At 41.6% G+C, this 27509-nt stretch overlaps 1 protein-coding gene and 1 long non-coding RNA gene across 8 annotated transcripts in view; both read left to right on the top strand.

Annotated features, from left to right (window-relative positions):
• Positions 1–4785: 4785 nt before the first annotated feature.
• LOC122684714 (conserved oligomeric Golgi complex subunit 2-like) overlaps positions 4786–27509 on the top strand; it is a 39830-nt gene continuing 17106 nt past the window's right edge. For 2 of the 7 annotated variants that reach the window (XR_006338133.1, XR_006338134.1), the window contains exons 1-3: positions 4786–5141; positions 14387–14545; positions 15663–15728. Coding sequence is in view for 3 of the 7 variants with exons in the window: in XM_043888968.1 (XP_043744903.1) it covers positions 4941–5141; positions 14387–14545; positions 15663–15728; positions 17589–17753 (591 nt within the window). In the remaining 4 variants the exon portion in view is untranslated. Of the gene's footprint in view, positions 5142–14386; positions 14546–15662; positions 15729–17588; positions 19452–25961; positions 26087–27509 lie in introns of those variants that run through there. The other 5 variants (XM_043888968.1, XM_043888967.1, XM_043888966.1 and 2 more) reach the window with 5 other exon arrangements.
• Positions 22453–24165, top strand: LOC122684715. The gene is made up of 2 exons (XR_006338135.1): positions 22453–23075; positions 24115–24165. It is a non-coding gene; the product is annotated as an uncharacterized LOC122684715 (long non-coding RNA).

The following is a 27509-nucleotide window of genomic DNA, read 5'->3' on the forward strand; positions in this document are numbered from 1 at the left end:
AAGTACTGCACTTTGCACTCTTTCGTTGACTATGAGGGCCACTCCATTTCTTCTAAGGGATTCTTGCCCATAGTAGTAGATATAATGGTCCTCTGAATTAAATTTGCCTGTTCCAGTCCATTTTAGTTCATTGATTCCTAAAATGTTGATGTTCACTCTTGCCATCTCCTGCTTGACCACTTCCAATTTACCTTGATTCACGGACCTAACATTCCAGTTTTCTATGCAATATTATTCTTTTCAGTATCAGAATTTACTTCCATCACCAGTCACATCCACGATTGGGCATTATTTTCACTTTGGCTCAGCCTCTTCATTCTTTTTGGAGCTATTTTTTCACCCTTCTCCAGTAGCATATTGGGCACTTACCGACCTGGGGAGTTCATCTTTCAGGGTCATATCTTTTTGCCTTTTTTTTTTTTTTTTAATGTTTATGGGATTCTTAAGGCAAGAATACTGAAGTGGTTTGCCATTCCCTTCTACAGTAAACCACCTTTTGTCAGAACTCTCCACCATGACCCATCCATCATACATGGCCCTACATGGCATGCTCATAGTCTAACTGAGTTAGATAGGGTTGTGATCCAAGTGATCAGTTTGGTTAATTTTCTGTAATTTTGATTTTCGTTCTGTCTGCCCTCTGATGGATGAGAATAAGAGACTTGTGGAAGCTTCCTGATTGGAGAGCTTGGCTGTGAGGGAATCTGGGTCTTGCTCTGACATGCTTAGTAAATCTGTAATCTAATTTTCTAATGATGGGTACAGCTGTGTTCCTTCCCTGTAGTTGGCTTGAGACCAAGCTATGGTAGTGGTAATTGCAACCTCCTTCCAAATGGTTTATGCTAGGACTGTTGTATTCAGTGTCCCTGACCCCACAATGGCCATGTTGACCCATGCCTCCCCTGGGGACTCTTGGACACTCACAGGCAATCTGCCTCAGTCTCCTGTGAGGGTCACTGCTCCTTTCTCCTGGTTCCTAGTGTGCACAAGGTTTTGTTTGTGCCCTCTAAGAGTCTCTTTCACCAGTTCCATGGAAGTTCTGTAATCAAGTCCCACTGGCCTTCTAGGTCAAATTCCCTGAGGGTTCTCAGTCCCTTTGCTGGATCCCCACATTAGGAAATCTGTTGTGGACCTTAGAACTTTCATAACAGTGTGAGAACTTCTTTGGTATAATTGATCTTCAGTTTTTGGGTTGTCTACTCAGTGGCTCTATGATGGGGCTCACACATTGTGCTTCCACAGTCTGCTGAAGCCACAGCCCCTGTCCCCACAGCAGGCCACTTGCATCTGCAGGAGACACTCAAACACTCAAAGGCAGGTCTGGCCCAGACCTATATCCATGTTTTAAAAATGTGACCAATGTGCTGTTTGCACTAACTTGAATGCAAGAATCTCATTTTGAGGTGTTATCTTCCTCTGTCCCACTCTTTCTTAAGGACTGTTAAGGGTTAATGTTATCTCCAAGGTGAAAGCAGCCTTGGGAGGAGCAGCCTACACCTGGTGTATAAAGGCAAAGTCTGCAGGAAGAAGAGTTTCAGGGTGAAGAGTGTCAAGAGAGGTTTGTAGTTTGAGTTATCAGTCTCAAGGAGAGAAAAAGAAAAGTGAATCCTCATCATTTGATCCTGGTATTCAGAGCCAGAGGCAGGGACCTTGGGAAACTGAAGAAGAGAAAAAGAAAGAAAAATGTCCAAATAAAATAGGTATGTATGGGGGCAAGAGGAGGGAGAAACTCTGAGAAAATGGGGTTGGGTGTATGATCACATTGATTTGCTGTTGTTGTTTAGTCTCTAAGTCGTGTCCAACTCTTTTGCAATCCCATGGACTCTAGCCCACCAGGCTCCTCTGTTCATGTGATTTCCCAGGTGAGAATACTGGAGTGGGTTGCCATTTCCTTCTCCAGGGGAATCTTTGCAACCCAAGGATCAAATCTACCTCTACTTCATTAGCAGGTGGACTCTTTATTACTGAGCCACCAGGGAAGCCCAATCACATGGATACTGGCCTCAAACACAAAACTTTGCTATTCCTAGTGAAAAATGGAATCAGCTCAGTTCAGTCACTCAGTCGTGCCTGACTCTTTGCAACCCCATGGACTGCAGCACGCCAGGCCTCCCTGTCCATCACCAACTCCTGGAGTTTATTCAAACTCATGCCCATTGAGTGGGTTATGCCATCCAACCATCTCATCCTCTGTCATGCCCTTCTCCTCCTGCCTTCAATCTTTTCCAGCATCAGGGTCTTTTCCCATGAGTCAGTTCTTTGCATCAGGTGGCCAAAGTATTGGAGTTTCAGTTTCAGCATCAGTCCTTCCAATGAATAATCAGGACTGATTTCCTTTAGGATGGATTGGTTTGATCGTGCTGTCCAAGGGACTCTCAAGGGTCTTCTCCAACACCACAGTTCAGAAGCATAAATTCTTTGGCTTTCAACTTTTTTCATAGTCTAATTCTCACATCCATACCTGACTACTAGAAAAACCATAGCTTTGACTAGATGGACCTTCATTGGCAAAGTAATGTCTCTGCTTTTTAATATGCTGTCTTAGTTGGTCATAACTTTTCTTCCAAGGAGCAAGCGTCTTTTAATTTCGTGGCTGCAATCACCATATGTAGTGATTTTGGAGCCCCCCAAAATAAAGTCTGCCACTGTTCCCATTGCTTCCCCATCTATTTGCCATGAAGTCATGGGACCAGATGCCATGATGTTAGTTTTCTGATTGTTGAGTTTTAAGCCAAGTTTTTCACTCTCCTCTTTCACTTTCATCAATAGGCTCTTTAATTCTTCACTTTCTGCCATAAGGGTGGTGTCATCTGCATATCTGAGGTTATTGATATTTCTCCCAGCAATCTTGATTTCAGCTTGTGCTTCTTCAGGCCTAGCGTTTCTCATGATGTACTCTGCATATTAGTTAAATAAGCTGGGTGACAATATACAGCTTTGACATACTCCTTTGCCGATTTGAAACCAGTCTGTTGTTCCATGCACAGTTCTAACTGTTGCTTCCTGACCTGCATACAGATTTCTTAAGAGGCAGGTCAGGTGGTCTGGTAGTCCCATCTCTTTCAAAATTTTCCACAGTTTATTGTGATCCACAGAGTCAAAGGCTTTGGCATAGTCAATATGCAGAAATAGATGTTTTTCTAGAACTCTCTTGCTTTTTCGATGATCCAGAGGATGTTGGCAATTTGATCTCTGGTTCCTCTGCCTTTTCTAACACCAGCTTGAACATCTGGAAGTTCACGGTTCATGCATTGCTGAAGCCTGACTTGGAGAATTTTGAGCATTACTTTACTAGCATGTGAGATGAGTACAATTGTGTGGTAGTCTGAGCATTCTTTGCCATTGCCTTTCTTAGGGATTGGAATGAAAACTGACCTTTTCCAGTCCTGTGGCCATTGCTGAGTTTTCCAAATGTGCTGGCATATTGAGTGCAGCACTTTCACAGCATCATCTTTCAGGATTTGAAATAGCTCAACTGGAATCCCATCACCTCCACTAGCTTTGTTTGTAAGTGATGCTTCCTAAGGTCCACTTGACTTTGCATTCCAGGATGTCTGGCTCTAGGGGAGTGATCACACCATCGTGATTATCTGGGTCATGAAGATCTTTTTTGTATAGTTCTGTGTATTCTTGCCGCCTCTTCTTAATATCTTCTGCATCTGTTAGGTCCATACTATATCTGTCCTTTGTTGTGCCCATCGTTGCATGAAATGTTCTCTTGGTATCTCTAATTTTCTTCAAGAGATCTCTAGTCTTTACCATTGTATTGTTTTCCTCTATTTCTTTGCATTGATCACTAAGGAAGGCTTTCTTTTCTTTGAACTGATCACTGAGGAAGGAGATGTGGAATAGTTTCTGACATATCAATAAACAAAGGATATCACAGTTGTCAGCAATTGCAGCCACCATGGAATGTGAGCTAGTGAGCCCTGAGGGTATTCAGGATGGAAATAGTGCCTGTCATCTAGTAGCCATCAAACTGCAGCCATTCCCTATGGTGAGTCCTGAGGAAGCTCAGGATGTGAAAACAGACTACTAGCCCCAGATAGTTGAGGGGCATATCAAAGAATAATTTCAGTAAGCCTAGTCTCTCACATCTTTCTTTACATAGAAAAGCACTAAATTTCTCAACTTGGGATATCTGGTTTTCTTTCAGTTACAAAACATTTTTGACATTCAGACTACCTACACTTTGTTTCAAAACTTCTATGTAACCTGTCCCCCAACTCCCTGCCTCCCCTGAGCAGTTCTCTCAGGGTCACTTGAGCTGCTGTCTCCCCGACTTGAAGTCCTAAAAATTCTCACCAAATAAAGCATAACTCTCAACTTCTAGGTTGTGAATGGTTTCTAAGGAGATTACGAATAAATATGTATGCACATGTATTTGTGTGCTATGTTCTGACTAGCTAGGTGATGAGGTGCTCCCTTAAGAAGAGTGAAGACCCAAGGTTATTCCGACCTCCCACCTGGATCTGAGCCAGACCCTGGAGCAAGATCAGGGAGGAGATCCTGGAATAATGCTGCAGGTAGATTTTTCCCAGTGGAAACGGTGGCTGGAGAGGAAACCCCAGACTCCTCCAGCCAGTGCTCACATTCTCAGACCTACCTCACTGGGAGCCAGACTGCTCAACCCAGCTTGCCTGAGCTGCAGTGCCGCCCTCCACCGCACGGAGGCAGCATGACCTACAGCGTGGTGGCAGCGGCGATCCCCACGCCCCTCTTGGCTGCGGCGGGCGGAGGCCGTGCGGCGGAGGCCGGCCCGCGGAGCCCGGCCCACGGAGCCCTCGCTGATTGGCCGCGGTGCGGCCGCTGCCATGTTGGCCGAAGTGGCGCTCTCTGCCAGGGCAATTGGCTCTCGCTGCGGCTGCCAGGTCGGTATGCACAGGGTCTTCCCTCTTCCCCTCGCCCGCGGTTGGCCCTGAGAGGCGGCGTCCGGCGGGATGGAGAAAAGTAGGATGAACCTGCCCAAGGGGCCGGACACGCTGTGCTTTGACAAGGACGAGTTCATGAAGGTGCGCCCGGGGGGCTGCGCTCCCCGAGCCGAGGCGGGTGGCCTGTCTTCCTTTCCCTCCGAGGCCTCCTCCAGCTGCTGGGCGCGCACGCCCGGGATCAACCCCCGGCGGGACCTCGCTGCCTTCGCAGTGAGTCTTTTGGCCTCAGGTGGGGCTAGGGAAGCCTGCTGTGAGAAGGCAATTCTGTGAAATGGTGCATAGTGAGGAAAAGGCCTCAAGTTGTGGGCAAGTGGTTTTGAGCTAGGTGTAAAAGCTCCGGTTATTACCCGAGCCCGTTCCCATGCAGTGCAGTCGGAATTGCCAGATCCTGGGTAGACAGAAGTTTGTCGATCGCCGCCTTAAACCTAGAAGCTCAGTATGAATGTATTGACCAAATCTCTGGACCCACGTCTCTACCTAGGGATTAGGTGGGTGGAAAAGGCGCTCAATCGAAAGTTTTTCCTTAACGTTCGTCTAAAGTTTCTGAATGGGATATTTAAAAGATTAGAATCTTATTACTGATTTTGTTGCAGTACAACAAAGCAAACCATTTTGCTTCTCTAAAGTTAGTCTACTTTTTGTAAGGTGAACTTGAGGTTGGTCTGAAGGTAAATGTAGGCCGTCAGCATACGTGAAGAGTTGAAATATGATGGATATTAAAGGTTTATCCGGCACAGCCTTGAAAGTGTCCAAGATTTGAATCAGAGCTGGGAGCAACTTTGCATATTCCTTTGGGGGTGATGCTCTGGAACTGTACATACACCATAAAGATATACAGTTATGCTTTATTTATAAGGTTTGGGGTTTTTAATACCACTTAGTGGCTGCTTTCAGTGTTAAAAAGTTAAATGTTTTGACTTAGTAGACACTTAAATTTTTGAGCAACTGTATTTAAGTCTTACTTTTTTTGTTTGTTTGTTTGTTTTTTTGATGACTTCAAGTCTTAGTATGTTTTTTGCTCTTTAGCTTCATTAGTTTATCCTTTTGATGCTTGCATTCAGTTCACCAGTCTCTGGTTTTAAACAATATTTACATCTGTTCTTTTTTATAGCTGAGTAGTGTGTACTACATGGACTTGAGCTTGGGCAAACTTGGGGAGATGGTGAGGGCCAGGGAAGCCGGGTGTGCTGCAGTCCATGGGGTCGCAAAGAGTCAGATGTGACTTGGGGACTGAACAACACCACATCTTCTTTATCCATTCCTGTGAACTTTTAGATTGTTTCCATGTCTTGGCCATTGCAAATAGTGCTGCCGTGAATACTAGGGTGTGTGTATCTTTTCAAATGATGATTTTCTTCAGATACATGCCCAGGAGTGGGATTACTGAATGATATGGTAGTTCTATATTTCGTTTTTTGTTGTTGTTGTTGTTTTCCATTTATTTTTATTAGTTGGAGGCTAATTACTTTACAGTATTGTAGTGGTTTTTGCCATACATTGACATGAATCAGCCATGGATTTACATGTATTCCCCATCCTGATCCCCCCTCCTACATCCCTCCTTATATTTAGTTTTTAAAGGAACTTCCATATTGTTCATAAAAAAGAGCAAAATAATGCCATTTGCAGCTACATGAATGGACCTGGAGATTATCACACTAAGTGAAGTAAGTCAGACAGAGAAAGACAAATATATCATTTACATGTGGACTCTAATAAAAATGATACGTGCATGCGTGTATGCTCAGTCTGAAGCAACTCTTTGAAACTCATGGACTGTAGCCTGCCAGGCTCCTCTGGCCATGGGCTTCTCCAGGAAAGAATCCTGGAGTAGTTTGCCGTTTCCTTATCCAAGGGATATTCTTAACCCATGGGTGAAACTCACATCTACCATGTTTCTTTGCATTGGCGGGTAGGTTGTTTACCACAGAGCCACTTGGGAAGCCTGGAAAGTCATAACAGATGAACTTATTTACAAAACAGACTCACAGATCTCAAAATTAAATGTATGGTTCAGTTGCTTAGCCATGTCTGACTCTTTGCAACCCCATGGACTGCAGCACGCCAGGCCTCCCTGTCCCATCGCCAACTCCCAGAATTTACTCAAACTCATGTCCATTGAGTTGGTGATGCCATCCAACCATCTCATCCTTTGTCTTCCCCTTCTCCACCCGCCTCCAATCTTTCCCAGCATCAGGGCGTTTTCCAATGAGTTAGTTCTTTGCATCAGGTGATCAGAGTATTGGAGTTTCAGTTTCAGCATCAGTCCTTCCAGTGAATATTCAGGACCAGTCTCCTTTAGGATGGACTGGTTGGATCTCCTTGCAGTTCAAGGGACTCTCTAGAGTCTTCTCCAACACCACAGTTCAAAGGCATCAATTCTTCGGTGCTCAGCTTTACTTATGGTCCAACTCTCACATCTGTACATGACTACTGGAGAAACCATAGTCTTGACTAGCCGGACCTGTATGGTTACCGAAGGGGAAGCATGGGGAGAGGTGATAAGTTAGGAGACTGGGATTAACATAGACACACTACCATATGTAAAACAGATCAGCAGAGGTTCACTGTGCAGCACAGGGAGCTCTGCCCAGCACTTCAGTGGCCCACGTGGGAGAGGAGCCCAGGGCAGAGTGGGTCCACGTGTGCACACAGACGAGCTGCTCTGCAGCACGCCCGGGACTGGCACAGCAGTGTATGTCAGCTGTAGCAAAAAAGTTAAGTGATGCAGTTTAAGAAAAAAGCATTTACATCTGGATCATCTCCAGTGTGGCCGTGTCATTTTTATCATGCAGGCCATCTAGACCCAGGAATAATGCACTCTTGTCCTTGTACAGTGATGTTTCTGCTAAACCTCTGTGATGAAGGGCGTCATTTGAAAGGGAGTACCACATGAGCTTGCCGATCCAGAAACGCTTTGTTCCATCCACTGGCTGAGACCTGTCCTGGGGCAAGGGTAGAAAGAAAGCGTGATGAGGCGAGGTGTGCTGAAGGCAGCCAAGGCACAAGCAGAGATGAGGGGCTTTGTTCTGTTCAAGAATCTCAGAATACAGAGAGCTTAGCTTGACCAACTTTGCCTTCTTCAAGGCTTCCTTCAGGCTCAACACCAGCATTCTTTCTGACTTGCTAGCCCCACCATATTTCTTGCTCTGAACTGATAGAAAGCGTTTGGGAAGAGAGGCTTCAGAAAGTAGAAACCTCAGAATAAGTTCTAAAGTAGAACTTGATGAAGGGGAGAGCAAACTGGGGAGGTGGCTGAAATGGCAGCAGTTTCATATTCTTTCATGCCTCCTAAGCCTCTGAATGTGCTCTGTAATTTGTAGTGCTAATAAATGTGATGACTTCACATGTAAAAGCAAAATACATAGGACAGCCACCCTGTGTTAAATGTTGCTTTTCTGAGACTTGGAGATAAAGGTTACTTGCAATTTATGTTTCCTTCAGAGAGACATTTTAAAAGTTTTGGTCACATGGCAGAAATGATAGGTAGAGAGTTTACCTTTGGGGTTATATTTCTTAAGTCTGTCTGATTCGATGCATATTGTAATTTGTGCCTGTGAGAAAGTTAGAGAATGTCTGATTTGCATTAGGAGAGTGAGGGTTACTCAAAAAATCCAGTCATTGGCAAATTTGTTTCCAGTCAAAGGAAACTGTGTCACACACATGATGAGGCCCTATTAGGACAATGGTGGCAATCATTCATTTAATAAACAGGCACTCATTGATCACCTTGGAGGAGGAAATGGCAACCCACTCCAGTATTCTTGCTTGCAGAATCCCATGGACTGAGAAGCCTGATGGGCTACAGTCCATGGGGTTGCAGAGAGTTGGACATGACTTGAGTGTCTATCACTTCACTTCACTGATCACCTGCTTTGTGTCCACCAGCAGTCTAGACTGGATAGTACAAGGTAGATAAGATTTAGGCTTTTGAGTATGGTTACAGAAAGACCACAGTGTGTGCTGAGAAACTGGACTTAGTCCAGAGAGGCTGGGAGGATGACCAGAATTGAGACTAGAAAAGTAGAAAGACAGCTGGGTGCGACTGCAAGTTGTTCTCGTGTACTGCACTGAGGGGTTTGCGCTTGATGAGTTACAGTCAGGTGGAAAGCAGGAAATGATGTAGTCATGTCTGTTGCATTGAACCCGTGTTAGAGTATGCTGTGCCACTGGTTACTTCAAGTTAATATGGGGTTCTGTTTCAAGGGGAAATTATGTTGCATTTGAGCTGATGAGCTAATATTTTGATTTGGGCCATTCTTGGACGTGTATTTCAGTCCTAACTCAATGTCGTAGTGGTATTTCATACTTTTAGGAAGTTATTTAATAAATGCTTAAGAAACAACCAACTACCTTTCTGAACATAGAGAAAAAATGCTTCAGTGGTCCTTGTAAGATCTAATGAGAAATACAGAGCAGAGGACAGATTTGTGAAGGATGTAGATGATCAGAAGACAAGAGTGGCAGATGGCAGGAGAGGTATCATCACTTGGGGACCTCTGTCACTTGGTAGTAGAGGTGGTGATGACATCATATCATTAGTTTTGTCAGCTTAAAAAATACAAAAGTCCTTAGCGAGGGTTGATGGTCAACTAATACATGAAATAGGACATGAGATACTAGTAGTATGGGAGAGAAGAAGCTGCTAACAAAGATAACTTAGACCAATTCACCTAGGTGTGCTGTTGAAATCTGTCCTTCTATCTCAGCATATGACTTCTATTTTATAGAAAAAATAGTGCCATCAGATGGGAACGTCTTCATCTTGACTGATGACAGCTCCATTCTTGTATATGTACCCATCCCCTTTCTCCACCTCGCCTGTTTGGAAAAGGGGTTTTCCTTCCTGAGGTTGGTCCTTCCTACCCCACTCCTCCCTGTGCTTGGAGCCCAGACCCCCTGGTACTCTTCCCACCCTCTGATTCCTCTCTCCTCTGACCTCATCCCCAGTGGCTTTCAAACATGCTCCTGCTTTGGTCTCTTCCTCTTGACCCTCCTGCCTCTAGTCATTTTCATATCATTCTCTTCCACATTCTAGCCAAACTCTTGAGTTGTTTTTACTTTCTTATATGCTGATTGGCTATTTGTATATCTTCTTTGGAGAAATGTCTATTCAGATCCTTTGCTAATTTTTTACTTGGTTTATTTGTCTTTTAACTGTTGAGTTGTAAGAGTTTTTATACTCTGGATGTTAGACCCTTGTCAGATACATGATTTGCAAATATTTTCTCCCATTCACTGGCTTGTCTTCTCACTTTGTAAATAATGTGTTTTAACACACAAGTTTTAATTTTGATTGAGTTCAGTCTATCTGTTATCTTGATGCTTTTTGTGTCAATGACTGCCTAATTCAAGGGCACACAGATTTTCACCTGTTTTCTTCTTAGAGTTTGTTTGTTTTAGCTCTTCTATTTGTCTTTTAATCTATCTTGAGTTAAATTTCTGTGTATAGTGTGAGGTTGGTATCTAAATTCATTCTCTTCCATGTGGATATTTTCTAGATAATAATATCAATTGCTGGATGTTTAGTAAATCTACAGTGTAAAGTGAAACTCTCTGGAAAATGAAATGTGGCAGTTATTACATGCCACTGTGAGTCTGAAGTCGTTTGCTGTCAGAGCAAAAGCTCTGATATTCACAGGTGTTCTCAGTCATCTTCTCTTGTGTGGGGCAACATTTGTTTATCCAAGAACAAATATATAAATAGCAAACTGAGCACTAATATTGCCTAATAGCATTTGTTAGAGCTCAAGTTATATGATTTAGAATGCCATCATGAAGTTCAGCTCTGAACTTCATCCGCTTGAAGTTCATACTTTCAAAGTAACAAGGCGAGTGCTCTGCGTAGTCATATGCCTGGTCAGTACCAAGGCCAAGATGTCAGGCTGAGTCCTGCCCCCACATTCTTTCTGTGATTGTTGTGTAACTGTGAGTCTAAGGTGTTATCTTAGGTAGTCTCAAGAAGTAAAAGAAACATGGTTTTTCACTAGGTGGCTGTGAAATTATAGTTTGGTAAGAAATCTCTTATCTGACACTATTATAGCAGGTGTTTGGATGATTAATTAAGAAAGTCAGTTTTTATAATACTCTTATGGAATGGTGCATGTTGTCCTTAACATATGTGTACATTTGTTCCACATTGATGTGGCTCTAAACTCTTTTCTCTGAAAATCTGTCTGTGAATTCGATTTTGTTGTTGTTGTTGTACTTGAAGTTGAATGAGAACCCCAAGGCATTTGCAGAGAATCTGGTATAGAATCCTTCAAGATTTGTATGATCCTCCTTCCCACAGCACTACCTGGTTCATGGTCATCTCATACATTTAATATAATTCAGCAAAATCTGTCTTATCGGTTTCTCAGTATCAGGTCTTTGCAAAGCATCTGCCTTAGTTTTCATGAAAACAGTTATCACTGTGTACTTATATTTTGTTGGTTTATACAATGTTTAATAAAATTATGTAATTTTGGTGACAAGTATAAGTGGCCTTAACAAGTTTGGGAATCATTGTACCTGATACTTGATAACTAAATAGCTCAGTTAGTACTGAAGTCATAAGTAGACAGTAATTTGCTGTCTGTATGCCTGTGTGCCTACCGGGGCATCAGAATGTTATAAAGGGAAACAGGGCATAATGATTCTGTGAACAATGCTTGGAAATTGGTTTTGAAAGATTTTGAACATCTGTTCAGTTGAATACTCAACATCCAATAAAATGTCAATACCGATTAATATATATTATGAAAAGACATTGAAGCTATATGTAAAAGGAGGAAAATAGCTTAGAAAAGGTTTATTAAGATTCTGTGTATGTGTATGTGTTTGTGCATGTGTATGTGAACATAGAAAAAGGTCAAGGGTTTCATTCAAGGAGGATCCTACAACACTTACCTCCTCCCATGGACACATGAAATCAGTAGGTACTCATGGAATAGTTTCCTCCTCTGAGCAGCTCCTGCACATCTGGCCAACAACCCACATCAAGGTGGATAGGAGAGGCTGAGACATGGTCTCACCATCCAGCCCACTCCCAGCATGGTGGCCTACAATTGGAAGGAAGCTACCATCCCCAGCTGCTCCCTGAGAAGTGAAGGGTCTGAACCCTAAACTTGGCACCCCTCCTTTAAAGACTTGCACCTGGGAGATGAGCCCCCAAACATCTACCTTTGAAAGTCAGTGGAACTGGCATCTGCAAGACCCACCAGGCTCATGATGTAAGAAACAGCTTTTGAAGGGCAGCATGAACTTGGTCATCCTCCTGGGGCCTGGCACAGGGACAGAGACTGAAAAGGGCCCTGACTTTCTGTGAAAGAGGCTTGTTTATCTTAAAGCATCAGCCTGAGGGGCCGGCCTCTCATTTAACATTCCCTAGGGGCTTGGAGGCTGGCAGGAGCCGTCTTTGCCCTCTCTGCCTCATTCTAGCGGACAGTATCTCCTAGAAAGGAACTTGGGTACTTGTCTGGTGCCCCAATGTTTGCAGTTGCTGCCCAGAGACAACTCTAGGTCACCTGGCTTTGGTGGCCAGTGAGGCTTACACCTGTAGGTCCCCAGTGTTCACTGCAGTATTATTTGCAATAGTCAAGACATGGAAGCAGGCTTAGTATCCATTGATAGATGAATAGATAAAGAAACCATGATATACACACACCACACACACACAGAGGAATATTATTCAGCCATGAAAATGAACTAAATCTGGACTCCCCTGGTGGTACTGAAAAGGAAAAGTTAAAATTTGACATAACCTCCTGCTCGTTCTGCCTGTGTAACTCAGCTTGCTCCTTGCAAAGTCTGGATCTGGTAGGTCACGTAGTCTTAGAAAGTGGGGATTTAAGATACGAGGAACTGGAGCTTATCTCACCACCCTTGTCCTGCTCTTTGCAATTCCCCAGCCCCTGTAAACCTGCTTAATCATGCCTCTCCATGTAAAGGTTAGGCATTCCCCTCCCCATCTTGACTGCTGTTCCCGTGCACACGAAACTGCTTCGTGTAAACCAGCCTATTAGCAGCTAGTGTTGCCCACTATAGTCTGTCTATGAACACTCTGTAACCCCTCTGTTTGGGGCTCAGAGCTTAGAGTGTTAACTGCTCTGGGCCCGCTGGCGTAGTAAACGTGAGTTCTCCAACTCTCCGAGTGTGGTGCTTGGTTTCTCGAGTACTGATTTCTACAACAGTACAGTGGCTAAGAATCTGCTTGCCAATTCAGAGGACACAGATTTGATCCCTGGTCCAGGCAGATTCAACATGCCACAGAGCAGCTAAGCCTCGGCCACAGCTGCTGTGCCTGTGCTCTAGAGTCCGTTGCCCACAACAAGAGAAACCAGCACAATGAGAAGTCGGCAAACTGCAACACAGAGTAGCCCCTGCTCGCCACAACTAGAGAAAGCCCTCATGCAGCACTGAAGTTGCAGCACAACCAAGAATAATAAATAAAAATATTTTCAAAAAAGAAAGAAATCTTGCCATTGGTGGCAACGTGGATGGACCTTGAGGGCATTAATGCTACATGACGTAAGTTAGAGAAAGATGATCACGATCTCACTTTTATGTGAAATCTATAAAACAAAACAAACATTAACTCAGAGGTACTGAGAACAGATTGGTGGATGCCAGAGCAGGGGGTGGGGAATGGACAAAATGGGCGAAGGGGTCAAATGGTGCAGACTTCTAGTTAATCAGTTAAATAAGTCATGGGGATGTGATGTATAGCATGGTGACTATAGTTAATAATACTGTACTGTATATTTGAAAGTTTAAGAGAGTAAATCTTAAAATTTATCATAGCAAGAAAAGGAAATTTGTAACTGTGTGATGGATGTTACCTCATCCATCCTCACATTGAAAATATTTGGGAAAAAAATTCCAGAAAGTTTCAAAAGACAAAATTTGAATTTTCTGTGACAAATAGTTGACAACTCTTTACATAGTATTTTCAATGATCTATATAACATTTACATTTTATTAGGTATTATGTAATCTAGAGATGATTTAAAGTGTATGTAAATACTGTGCCATTTTATTTTAGAGACTAGGACATACCTAGATTTTGGTGTGTTTGGGGGTCCTGAAAACAGGCCCCCATGGATGCTGAGGGATGGCTTTATTTATAGGTTGAAATTGTCACAGTGAATATTTGTTACTTTTAAAACTTAAGGGAAAAGGAACTACTTCTGTTCTGAGAAGAGCCTATTGAATGTGTGTAGTTAAAAACAAATGAAATCCCTTTTGGGACTTAGGCAGCAGGAGAGAATGCTCTTGGTCAGGGGCCTCCCTCTTTCACCTTGACAGTGTGCAAGCACCTTTCTGTCCTGTGTGTTTTAAAGTGCTTTATCCTGACAGCAGTTAACCTTTCAAATGAATAGAATGGTGTTTCTCTGTTGTTCTCTCTCCTTTTATTTGTATATGTAAAATGTGATATTGTTGCAATAATTCTTTTTTTCTGGTTTTATTTTCAGGAAGACTTTGATGTCGATCACTTTGTATCTGACTGTCCAAAGCAAGTCCAGCTGGAAGCACTTAGAGATGACCTGGAGCTCTACTATAAGCTTAAAACAGCCATGGTTGAGCTCATCAACAAGGACTACGCAGACTTTGTCAACCTGTCAACAAACCTGGTAAACTTGAAATCCACAGTTCCTACCTGTCAGTGTATTTACACATGTTCTGCACACTTTTTTTCTCACTCATGTTTATTCTTAACAGCTCTGAGTCTTTTTAGAAACCTTTTAGTTATTTTTTTCCCCAGAAACTTGAAGGGATTGCTAATCTTGATTAATAAAGGAACTAAACTTTCTTGATACACATGTTTTGTGTTTAGTTTAGTTTGATTATGTTTTGAATGACTTATTAAGAAGTGGTGAAAAGTAAAGGATAGCAATACCAAGAGTGTTTGTTTTTGTTAGTTGCTAATTGATTCCCATGAAATCTCACCAGTTTAGACTAATTTCCGAGAGCAGATATCAACTCTTCTTAAGGAAATGTTTCATTGACTTTCAGGTACATGTGCTAGCCAGAGATAGGTTGAGAAAACATTGACCAATATTGATCATTAAGAAGCCTATTTTTATACATTTTATAAAAATGTAGGAATTGTTTATAAGAAGCATTTCAATTACTTGGAAAAGTTGTTTAGAAACACTTGAGTTTTCATACTTGTGATCATATTTTGTTTTTAAGTCTGTTTGTCGAAAGAGTAATGGAAAATAGCCATCTCTGTGGGAATTTCAAGAAGCATTGAGAATAATGAGCTATATTTGCTTTTGGGAAATACACCACTAAGATAAATGTTCCAGTAGGATTAGAGACCCTGAAAATTTTATTTCCATCCTATTTAATTTGGATTTTTCTGAAGGGTTGTAATAATGCTTAGGAGAGATATAGTTCATCAGACTTTCATATCAGCTGGTTGAATATCATAAACAACAGAGATAGCTATTTTTCCTGTTAGTTTTTTCTAAGTCATTTAAAATTTCATCCCAAAGGCAAATTGTGCATAGGAATTTTTTATTTATTATGACTTTCCTTATTTTTATAGTGCTTATATATCAACAGGTTTTTCACATTCAAGGAGCAATATTTATGGCCAAATAACATTTTTGTTACGTAGTTACTAGCAGCATATAACTGTACAGAAAGAATAACCTAAGTCTCATACTGCTTTGATCATTAAGCACAGGCTTCACTGTTAACCCTGGCCCTGATGTGTCTGTGCCAGCATGCTTTTGCCTTTAGGTCAGTATGGACAAGGCCCTCAATCAGCTTTCTGCGCCTTTGGGACAGTTAGGAGAAGAGGTTCTGGTACGTCCCCAAGTGACAGTCAACAGTCTGCCATAAAGCATATTACACTTGTTTGCCTTCTCCAAGAATTCTTTTTTATTAATCTGCTAGACTGTTGTGGTTGTTGTGGTTGGTGTTTTTTAATGTTCCATGATTATAGTGTATTACTTGCAAAATGTAAATGATTTGCATGTGATATTACAACCTAAGAAACATATTTGGTTTGAAGACGGCAAATTCTCAAGAGTAGAGTAGACACTTTGAAATGTCAGGGAAGAGGAGAAGGGTATTTCAAAACTTAAATTTGTTAATACCACCTCACCCATGTATAAGTGGTCTCCAGCTTAGAACTGGCTTACTTGTATTTTAAAATTTGTCATTTTACAAGTATTTTCCCAGACAATATTTTATAGGTAGTTAGATTCGTGGACCAGTTTATACCAGCCATTTAACCCCCGATGTAACTGAAGGGTAATATAAATGTTGTGTAATACCTAGTTTCTCTGAGAAAATCTCTCCCTTGGGAATGGAACTGTCTGCCCCTAAGCCATAAGAACAGGGACTTCATCCGGGTGAACAGTGGAGAGGGAGTTTTGGTATCACCTCCAACAGAAAACTGCAGCCCTGTCCTCCCCTCACCCTCTAGGCTGTGCTAGGCACCTCGCCCTCCATCCTCCCTTCGTTGTGAAGCACCGCACCGTCACTTCCTGTGTGTGTCAGCACTGGACCATGCCAGACCACGTGGCCTTATGCTCCTTGCCTCGAGACAGTACCTGGCACATGCAGGGTTCTCACTAGATAATGTAGTAAAGAGGTTCTGCTTGGATAAAGCTGTAGGAAATGCAGGACAATGGGAATGTCAGGGCTGAGAAGTCCCAAGGAGGGTAGGCAAAAAAAATTCATAAAAGAGGTTAAGTTGTGAGCTGTGCCTTGAACTAGCAGATTGTTTGAAAGTTCGTGTCTTGCTTGAATTTCACAAAGCTTATTAAAGTGCCTTTTGTTGGAATGGAAGAGAAAGAAGTTTTTGGTCTGCTGCTGGATTCCACACTAGCCTCTGCGTGGCCTTCCTGCCTCCTTTTCAGGACTCCTCTTCCTTCTCCCAACCTATAGCCATGACATTTCCCGAACCCCGTCCTTTTTTAACCTTCCACTCTTCTCTCTGAACTCTCTCCACTCTGCCCACCTGTGCTTGAACTTCCTCGACTGCCCTCATGCCTTCAGGCTCTTGTCCTACACTGCCAGCGGCCAGCACCACCTACCGTCCCTTACTCTGCGGCTGTCTTTATCACCACCCTTCTCCTCATCAACCAAGACCTCACCTGCCTTTTTAATCTCAACTCAAGAAGCTTCTCTGAGATTCTAAGATCATTGAGGGATAAGACTGTTTCTATCTAATTCATCATTGTATCCTCATTGGCTGACTGTTAGTAGACATTTCATGTTTATTGGAGGAATTAATTCACTTTTCTATAAAATTTTTGTGATTTGTCTGGTGGTGGTGCTTTAGTCACTAAGTCGTGTCTGACTCTTGCGACCACATGGACTGTAGCCCGCCAGGCTCCTCTGTCCATGGGATTCTCCAGGCAAGAATACTGGAGTGGGTTGCCAGGTCTAGTTTATTCTCATCGTTTCTTTTACCTTTGCTTTGGCCTGACTCTTCATATTTTGTTTAATTTATTAGCTTCTGGACATGTTTCTCCACCTATGACCTGCCTTTTCCTGGCCATTCTTTTCCTTACTCCTTGATTCGTAATATCCTTAGAACAACATGGCATCATGAAGTATCAGTGCTTAAGGATTGTTTAGTTCCTGATAGAATCTAGTCTAAAATTCTAAATCTCCCCCACCCCCCGTTTATTTCTCCTTCTCTCCAAAATGAAGGCTGCCGTGTACCCGGGTGCACCCTCCAACCCTGAGTGCGCCCTGTCAGTTGCACCTTTCCACCCTCTGTCCTCTAGTGACTGCTCTCCTCCACCGTCGGCCTCCACGGGCTCTCCAAGTCAGACTCGAGTTCCATCCCCTGCGCCAGATTTTCCTAGTGTCTGATTCAGATGGTTCTTTCTGTACTGTGACCACCTATGACGGTGACTGTATATGTATTGGGTTGGCCAGCAAGTTCCACTGGTTTTTAAGTAAAAATAAAAGACACAGTTTTCATTTTCACCAAGAACTTTATTGAACAGTGTATTCACAGTTTTGTTCCACTACCTTCTGCCGTTTTTTTCAGGCAGCTTCATAATTCCATCTTCCCAAAACTTTTTATATTTTTGAGCAAAGAACTGTTGCAGATGTCTTTTATGGTCTTCCAGGGAATTGAGATTTTCCCCTTAAGAGAATTTTGTAAAGACCAAAATAAGTGAAAATCTGAAGTTGCAATGTCTGGTGACTGTGGTGGATGAATCAGAACTTCCCAGCCAAGCTGTAACAGTTTTTGCCTGGTCATCAAAAAAACGTGGTCCTGAGTTATTCTGATGCAAGATAATGCGTTTTCTCTTGACTAATTCCAGATGCTTTTCGTCTAGTGCTGCCTTCAGTTTGTTTAATTGGGAGCAAGTACTTGCTAGAATTAATCATTTGGTTTTCCAGAAGGAACTTATAGAGAATCCCCTTCCAATCCCACCGTATACACAGCATCACTTGTGGATGAAGAGCAGCCTTACCTATGATTGTGGTGCTTCATTTTGCTTGCCCCACGAGCTCTTCCATTCCGCATAATTGCACAGTACCCACAGAGGATGAGATGGTTGGATGGCATCATCAACTCAATGGACATGAGTTTGAGCAAACTCTGGGAGATAGTGAAGGACAGGGAAGCCTGGCATGCTGCAGTCCACGGGGACAACTGAGCAACTGAACAACAACAGCAATCCACTTTTCTCTCTCCTGTCACAATTTGCTTTAAAAATTAAACATTTTTGTTACGTTTAAGTAGAGAATTATCTGTGGAAATATGGTCAAGAAGGTTCTTTTTTCGCTTCACTTATGTGGAACCCAAACATCAAAACAATTCACATAACCAAGCTGGTGCAAATGGTGTTCAACAGTCGATTTGGATATTTTGAGTATGTTGGCCATGTCCTGCATGGTGTAACATTGGAAGGGATTGTTCTCAGTTAAGGTCTCAGTTTGATTGCTATCAACTTCAACTGCTCTTTTCAACCGTGGCAAAATCTATCCAGTGAGAAGTCTCCAGCACAGAACTTTGCAAGCCATTTTGACACTTCAGTCAGTCACAGCGCCTTCTCCATACACTGCACAGATCTTACTTTGCATTTCAGTTGTATTCTTACCTTTCTTGAAATAATAAAGGATAATACACAGAAAATGTTGCTTTTTTTTCTCCTTTAATATTAAAATGACTACACAAAAATTCAATAGTCTTGATTTTTTTTAATGCATACTGATAATGACAGCTGTCACAATACAGTCTTACAAAATTATTTCTAATGAAATTAAAGACAGCCAAGCACTACTAGAGCCATCTTAATGGTAAAAAAGTTAACTAACTTTTTTGCCAACCCAATATTATTATTCTTTTGGTCGTTAATCCTCTGTGATCTTGGCTTTATAATGTCATTTTGCCCTGGAATCATGAGTACCCTCAACAGCAGTTGTATTTGATATTATGTATTTTTGTCAATATCTACATAATTCTGGCCCAAAGATAATTAAGTTATGTGGAATTTAATGTATAAGTTTTGTAATGCCACCAAACAATTTCTGCAGTACGTTTTCTTTATTCTTTTACAGAGTCTTCGGTCATCTGTCAGTGAAGGAATTCGGGCAGTAGGTGAACGAATGTCTAAATAAGAGGACATTAGGAGAAAAAAGGTATCCTGGAGTGTCATACTGTTAAACACGGGCTTGTGGTAGCACCTCGGAGCTAACGGCGCTTTCCTGGATGCGGTGTGATAGACTCCTCTTGGTGCCTCTGCAGAGAGGAGTGCGGGGTCTTCCTTTCTCTTTAGGCAGCAGCGTTCAGCCAGGCTCCTGAGGGGTTCAGCCAGAGCTGGAGCCCAGGTCTTTTCACTCCTTGGCTGATTAAAGTCCTGTTAATAAGGGTGTGGTAAAGTTAACTAATTGAAGAAAAAGACAAAGATATTGCATATTCTTCTTGTGCTTTATTAATGATAGCATTAAAAATTTTAAATGTAGATTTCTTATGCTACATGCCAGCTCAAAGCCTCATGTCGTCTCAGCTTCTCAGCATATGAAACTTTTTTCTTCCTCCCAAAACTGTTTCTATGCTTATAATGTCATGTTAACTATTTGAAATAAAGCAGAATTTTAGAGGTACCCAAATGGCCACAAAATTAACATTCCTCAATTTTTTCAGAATAAGACACAGGAATAACTGGTATCAGTGAAGCATTTTACAATTTAACAGGCATAAAACTAATTTCTCAGCACCCTTGTAAAGAAGATATTCAAATTTTAGTGATACGGGAGCAAGTAGGCCTTCTAAGGCCAGCTCTTCCAGTGTTCTGCTGCAGGTGGAAAAACTAGTGTGTTGCTCTCTCATTCTGCCACATTTACTTCCTTTGTTTCCACTTCTTAACTGTACCTCTGCATGCACTACTTTTAATTTTTAGCAGTCTCATGTTTTGATTTGATTTTCTGACTTTAATGGATATAATATTACATTATCATATAATATTACATATCCATTGTATATATTGTAGTAATGTAATATATAATACATATGATATATATGTCCATTATTATTGGATATAATGGGATTAGAATTTGAGACAGTTATCAGCTTTCGTCCAGGGATTTCAAGAATGTAGTGCCTTTCTGGGAAAGGCTGTCAGCCTTGTGAGAGCAGGGGCTCTTTGCCTGTTCTGTTCACTCGTGTGCTCCCTGCCTGGGTCAGTGTCTGGTGCACAGTGGGTGCTCAGTAACTACTCACATATTTTATTTTGTCTTTCTTTAGAGTGATTTTTATTGGAGTCCAGTTGCTTTACCGCGCTTTAGTCTCTGCTGCACAGCAGAGTGGATCCGTCACACACACGTGTCCCCTCATGTTTAGATTCCTTCCCATTCAGGTCACCACAGAGCACTGGATAGAATTCCCCGTGCTATACTACTGTATAGTTCTGGGAACTGTTTGTTTAATGAGTGCTTTATATCTTTCTGTTCTTTTAAGGATGGGTTTTTTTATAATGCTCAACTTCTTTGATAAGGTTGTATAATAATGGCTTTAATGAACTGATGCTTAAGCATATAATTGTGTCATATACATGTCAATAGGATAAAGATGATCACAAGCTACAGTTATAACACGAAAAAGGGTCATAAGAAAATAAATGTAGTACCTATAGAGAGGTTCATTTAAGATAGGAAAAGAAAGGAATAAAAGTGTGGGAAATGAGGAAACAAAAAGTCTAGTTTTCTCCTTTTTTAACTATAAACTTGCAGTAGAATATTGAAAATGTGCTTCTTCTTGACACCTAAAATTAAGAATTGCATTCTTGGGAATTCAGTTTTATGTAGAAGTGTTCAAAATATAGAATGCCCTACATACTCTAAGTTGACTTTTTGCTTTGTGTGTCCCTGAGTTTAGAATGGGGAAATAAAATGATTAAGATGAAATATAGTGATAACTGTGTGTTTTGCTTAATTATTATTTTACAGATATGTGTGTTGTGGCTTATACAGGTTATTCCATCAGTTGAGAAAATTGAAAAAATCTTAAATTCTCAACATTCTAAAGAAACATCTGCAATAGAAGCAAGCAGGTAAGTAAGTATTTTCTTTACTAAATATTACATAAATTAATACTTCGCATCTAGCCTAAATTTTTTATTTTTTAGTTAAAATTCATTTCTGAAAAAGAAGAAAAGCCAAGTCTATGGTTCAGTGTTTTTGAGTGTAGCTTGTGGAAAATGGAGGGTGTGAGATGGTAAAGTTTATAATACATCCTTATAAAGGCTTTATGGTTATGGGCCACAGTTCCAATATATCACTTCACAGGGAATCAGAGGAGTGTGCTTTTATTGGAAGAATTTTAGTCTTTGGAATTGCCTTAGAGAAGCACTGGCAAAATTTTGTTGATCTTCAAGATATGAGATAGCTTTCTTCTTTCCTAAATTCATTTAGACCAGAGTAATACCCAGAGTATTGCCACTTATGTATCTTACCCTAGCATTACATCTTTAAGAAACGGGATAGGCACATTTAGTTAACGTTTGTCAACAAGAAAAAAAAAAAAAACTTGTGAAATTAGGAAAAGATGACCATTTTCTTTGTTACATACTGCAACTGTCTTCTTGTCTTTCTAGTCTGAATTTTAAATCAGCCAGGTAGGTGAGTGACTTAGAAAATGAGTAGCTCATACCAGCACCATGGGAAGCACCGTGGACAGATTTGTGCTGTATATTCCACGGTGCAGCCAGAGCCATGGAACTCAACTCCTGGCGTCATTGACAGTGGAAGGCTAACGGGAGCTCCTCTGGCAGGGTTGTCTGACACTGAGGTGCCGTCAGCCCATACCTGGCATGTAGTAGGCCCTCAGTTCAATTGAGTTGCTCAGTCATGTTCGACTGTTTGTGACCGCATTTGATGGGTCATCCGTTCTGACCCATCCAGGGGGGCTGTTTGTCTCAAACTGTTCCAAGTCTCTTGCCCTCAGCCGCCTTGGCAGCTCCTGCCAGCTTATCCTCACTCGACATCCACCATGCCTGCCTTCCTGTTTTCTTTCCATTTTTGTCCATCCCTACTCTTCCTTTGATAGAGATGCATCACAATGTCTTTTTCTATAATACCGTTCCTTTGTGGTATTCCATCTTTAATGTAATAGATATTATGCTGTTTCTTGCTCAGAATCACCTTGGAGGACTTTTTAAAAATTCAGATCAGCAACTTTGAGTTGTAGAGGAGGGAAAACCAGGGCAATGTAAATAACCGGGTAGAGCTAGAGAGAGGGAAGGGAAGTTAACAATGAAGAAGGCCCTGAATGAGAGAGGCTGGGGAAGGAGATGTAAACACCCACACTGGCCTGGGCCAGCTCTTGCTTCTCGGCTGGACCCTGTGGTCGGGGCCTGGCAGTGTCAGGGGCTTATGCTTAATTTTTCTAGTTTTCCACTGTCCTAGAACATGCTGTAAAAGCTCATGGCACAAAGGATGCTATAGCTTCTACCTTATAACAAGGGGGCTATGGAAAAGCACAATGAAAGCATCAGGATTGCTGATCATGTGATATATTCTTGGAAATTAAAAACTTTTAGGAATTAACTCTTTTTAATTGTCTCCACTAGCCCACTTTTGACTGGACAGATGTTGGAGAGAATTGCCACAGAATTTAATCAGTTACAGTTTCATGCTGTTCAAAGCAAAGGCTTGCCTCTTTTGGACAAAATAAGACCAGTAACTGTTGTTGTAGATTTTTCACACTTTAGTATTTAGGAATTTGCTAAATAATTTTGATTTTACCTGGTACAGGCAGACCTTGTTTTATTGCCCTTAGATTTATTGTGTTTCACAGATATTGCACTTTTTTTTAATTGAAGGTTTATTGCAGCACTGCATCAAGCAGGTCTATCACCATGTTAGTACCCTTTTAACAGCACTTGCTCACTTCAAGTGATGTTACCTCTGTATCTCATTCTGGTAGTTTTCACAGTGTTTCAAACCTCCACCGGCAAAATGATGATAGCTTACTGAAGGTTCACATGATGGTTGCATTTTTTAGCAATAAAGCATGTTTTAATTAAAGTAATTAAGGTCTATATCTTGTTTGTTTTACACATAATGCTTTTGCCAACTCAATATACTGTATGTAGTACAGTATAAACATATGCTTTATATCTGCTGAGAATCCAAGAAACCCCCATAACTGGCTTTATTGTGCTAGTAGTCAATTTATTGTGGTGGCCTAGAACCACACCTGCAGTATCACCAAGGGATGCCTGTATTGTTCTGACAGTTGCTGACCTGCAGGATTTTGAAACTAGCTTTGAATTTTCTCTTTCAGTTTTTGTGTTTTAGGCCCCTGCCTCCTAAGTGTCACACATTATAGATTTTGTGTAAAGACACAGGCATATTCTCTGAGTTATAAGGGTAAAATTAATTCTAAATTTCATGTAACTTGACACACTATATGATTTAGTCAGAATTAATTTATCCAAAACTCTTGACTGGACTTTAGAATCATGATGTTTGTCAGATTTACTCTGTAGCTTAAAAGAACCTCATTCTGAAGTGATATCTAAATCCTCCTTTGATACAGCAAAGATTAACTTACAAAGAGATGTGAGGAGGAGGAGGAGAGATTCATTGTTCCTCTCCAGAAAATGTTAATATTTAATTTTACATATCTTCTGTTGGAATAACAAATGTGTTATGTGTGTGTTTGGATCTTTAGAAATGATTGCAACTGGAGCTTTTTAACTTGTCTTTCTTGCAGCGTATAGCTGGTATTACAGCCATGTTACAACAGTCACTGGAAGGCCTCCTGTTAGGTCTTCAGACTTCCAGTGTCGATATTATTCGGCACTGCTTACAAACTTAGGCCACAATTGACAAGACACCGGATGCAGAGGCGTCAGTTGGTCAAGTCCTCGTGAAACCATACATAGATGAGATTTGTGTACTGTTGAATAAGGCCTTCATTCAGCAGATGTTCATAGAGCATCTGCTCTGTCTTGGATGCTTTACTGGGTGTAAGGGGTAGTTTAGAGGCCTTTCTGTAAAGATTCTCAGTTACTGTAGTACCATCAGTTGGAAGAAAAGGTTGGTCCCTGGTGGTGACAACCAGCATGCAGGAGTCAGGCACCTTCTTAGTGTTTTTTAGTGATGCTGTAGCCCAGGGATCATGTTAATTTAGTGGGAGGAGGGTCTTGCCTAGGGAGAAGGAATGTATCAAAACATTTTTAGGTCAGTTTTATGGTATGTAAATTATTTGCCACTAAATTCTTAAAATGAATTTTTAACTATCAGTCTAGTGGGTAAAATGGAGCAAGTAAGCAGATACCAAAACTGCAGTGTAAATTCCTGGTGAGGGAGCCTGCTGAAACCCTGACCATGGAAAATCTGTGCTGAAGGTTGTCTTCACAGAGATGTGGCCTAAGTCTTGAATACTGAGGAGTCTCTTAGCCAGAAAGGTGGGAGGGAGGAAATAGTCACTGATGCAGGACTTTCATAGGCAAATTAGCAGCGTAATACCCTAAGTCCAGAACTTGACTATCCAGTGTCCTTCATCTCCAAGGATGCAGTTAAACTTTGGAAAGTAAGCATATTCTGCCTTTGAGCAGCCAGAATGTAGACTGTACCATATGAAGTTGCCACTACTCAACGTTTTCTGACACAGAAAAGCGGCAGCTTCATCTGGTTCAAACTGATAAAAGTCACAAGCCCATCCTTAGTGTTTGCAGACTGTCTTCAGTCCTCTGTCAGTGTGGATCCTTTTTCTGTCCAGTAAGTACAAAGCCCTGTTCACCATGACTTTGGGATGAAAGCCTCCCATTTATAAATGGGGGACATGGAATCCCATTGATAAAAACGAAATGTAAGGATTAACTTCAGTAATCCTTTCAGCTTTTATTAGAGTTACTAAAAATAAATGATCTGTCAGTTTCCTCTCTTCCTATCCTGTTATATTTCTTACCTAACTTGCTAAGAATGAAAAAGACAAATTACCTACATTATTTCTGTCTCGGTAAGTGAAAATCGTTACTAACTTATGCCTTTGTTTTTCATTGAACTGAACCTAATGTGCTAAATGAGAGAAACATTTGATGTTTCAGTGGCATATTAAATAAACCAAGGCCACATTTTAATTTCTTTTTAAATTCGTATGCTTGTCATTAACCTCTTGACTCTCAACCTTAACACAAAAGATAAAATAATAAAGTAAAAGTAAAATAAAATATATATTTCCATCTTTCTCTGTCTCACGCCTTCCCCGATCTAAATTATGGTAGAAGAAAAGGCCGAGGTCAGTACAGGGAGGGGCTATTGTTATGGGAAATTGTCATTTTATTTTGTTCAGTCTCGGGAGGGGAGGAGGCAAATGTGCTTGGCCTCCAGCTTCAGGCCAGTCTCTGTCACCCAGCCTGTGTCTCCCCTGGATCAGAGCTGTGCTTCCAAATCCTGAAACTAGTTCTGAGTATAGCTGTTACTGTTAGAAAACATGTTAGCTGGGGAGGAGGGGGCATGAGGAAGCATACTTTTAAGGTTTTCTCTATTTTTCCTGTAGTGTGTAATTCATACCTCTCTTTGAGATGCTTTTTTAAAATGCTATTCACTTAATAGGTGATTCTAGAGCAGATTGTTGATAGTCGTCTGAGTGATCTCCAGCTCATGTATGATAAACTCTTGGAGTTCGTTCCCCATCACTGCCGCCTTCTTCGAGAGGTCACAGGAGGAGCCATCTCAAGGTAGTTTAAGCAGCTGTACTTAGAACTTGCGCCTGCTGATTATTGCTGCCTCGTTTGATTCGGGTTCATATGTGCTCCCCTGGGTGAATTGTTAGCATGGCACTATGAGGTGGGTGTGGGTCATCGCCTCAGAAGGAAACTGTAATGAGTAGGGCAGAGGTAAAGGGTACATCTTTGTGAATTCACAGCCCATATTTTCCCCTTCTGTGTACTTTTTCCTCAATTACATGTGAAATAAAAGTTGGTTTCCTTCCATTATTCTGATGTTGTAATCTGTTTATAAATATGAATTCTGTGTAATTCAACAAGTTTTATATTAATTGTGGTTAAAGTCATCTTCAGTTTTCCCTCCTCTTGCCTGATTTCCATACTTTTCGCTTTGTTTCATAAATACCCGGCTGCCTTTCACCATCACCACTGGCCTGATCCGGGCCTTTGTCATAGTTTTATCCAGAATAACAGGATCTGCCCACCTCCTCTCCCTGCCTCTACCCTCTCCCGTCCCCTCTGCCCTTAGGCTGTCACATTGACCCACAATTCTGATATATAGGCACTGCCTTCTTCCTAAGTCTTTAGTGGCTGCTTGTTGCGTGTGGAGGAAAGTCTAGGCGTCTTGATGCGGCGTAGGAGGCCCTGCACACTCCAGCCTCAGTGGTCCTTGTGTGTGGCACTCTGTGGGCTTCCCTTGCTCCGCTGGTCCCCGGCACACATTTGGTGGGTCTGTGTTTTTCCTCAGAGTCCTCTGCCTTTCCCTTTCTTTTTGTTGATCTGTCATCCCGTGTGAAGCACAACGCAGATGCCACTTCCTTCAAGAGACCTCCCACCTTCCATCCTAAAGTCTGGCTTTCATCCTGTTCTCTGCAGGCGACTGCGTGTTGCTCTCACTTCTATTGAGGACTAGTTTCCATCTTAACAGCTTGCTCCCATCCTGCACAGCCCATACTCCCCACCCCTGGCACAGTGTCTTAAGACAGCAACTATCCAATGTTTGTGAAATGAAAGACTCAGTCAATTTGCAGCACTAGAAAGGCAAATCAAGTCCCTTTCTTCATGGAGTGAAAATTATTTTTAGCCTTGAAATTTTTTTTTTTTTTTTTTGAAAAGAGAAACCTGGGAAATAAATGTGCTGATTGACTGGGAAGTACCCTCTCTGTTTCCACTAGATGATTTCAGATGAAGCTTTGTTTTGCCACTTTTGTGTAATAATAGTCAAGATTTAGTTGGATTTGGATTTGGGGTAAGAATTTAATAGAAGTCATCATGTGAAATTAAAGAGGCCACAGTAACAAAACAACTGATCCTTAGATTTGACAAGCCTAGTCTTGGTCCTGAAATGTCAAGTTTCATGCCTCACATGTTTGTTCTTTTCCACAGTTTTCAGGGTGGCAGAACTCATGTAGAAAGCTCAGAAATTTGAGTATCT

The sequence above is a fragment of the Cervus elaphus genome, chromosome 27 (assembly GCF_910594005.1).
Source record: "Cervus elaphus chromosome 27, mCerEla1.1, whole genome shotgun sequence".
In the NCBI taxonomy this organism is placed as follows: Eukaryota; Metazoa; Chordata; class Mammalia; order Artiodactyla; family Cervidae; genus Cervus; species Cervus elaphus.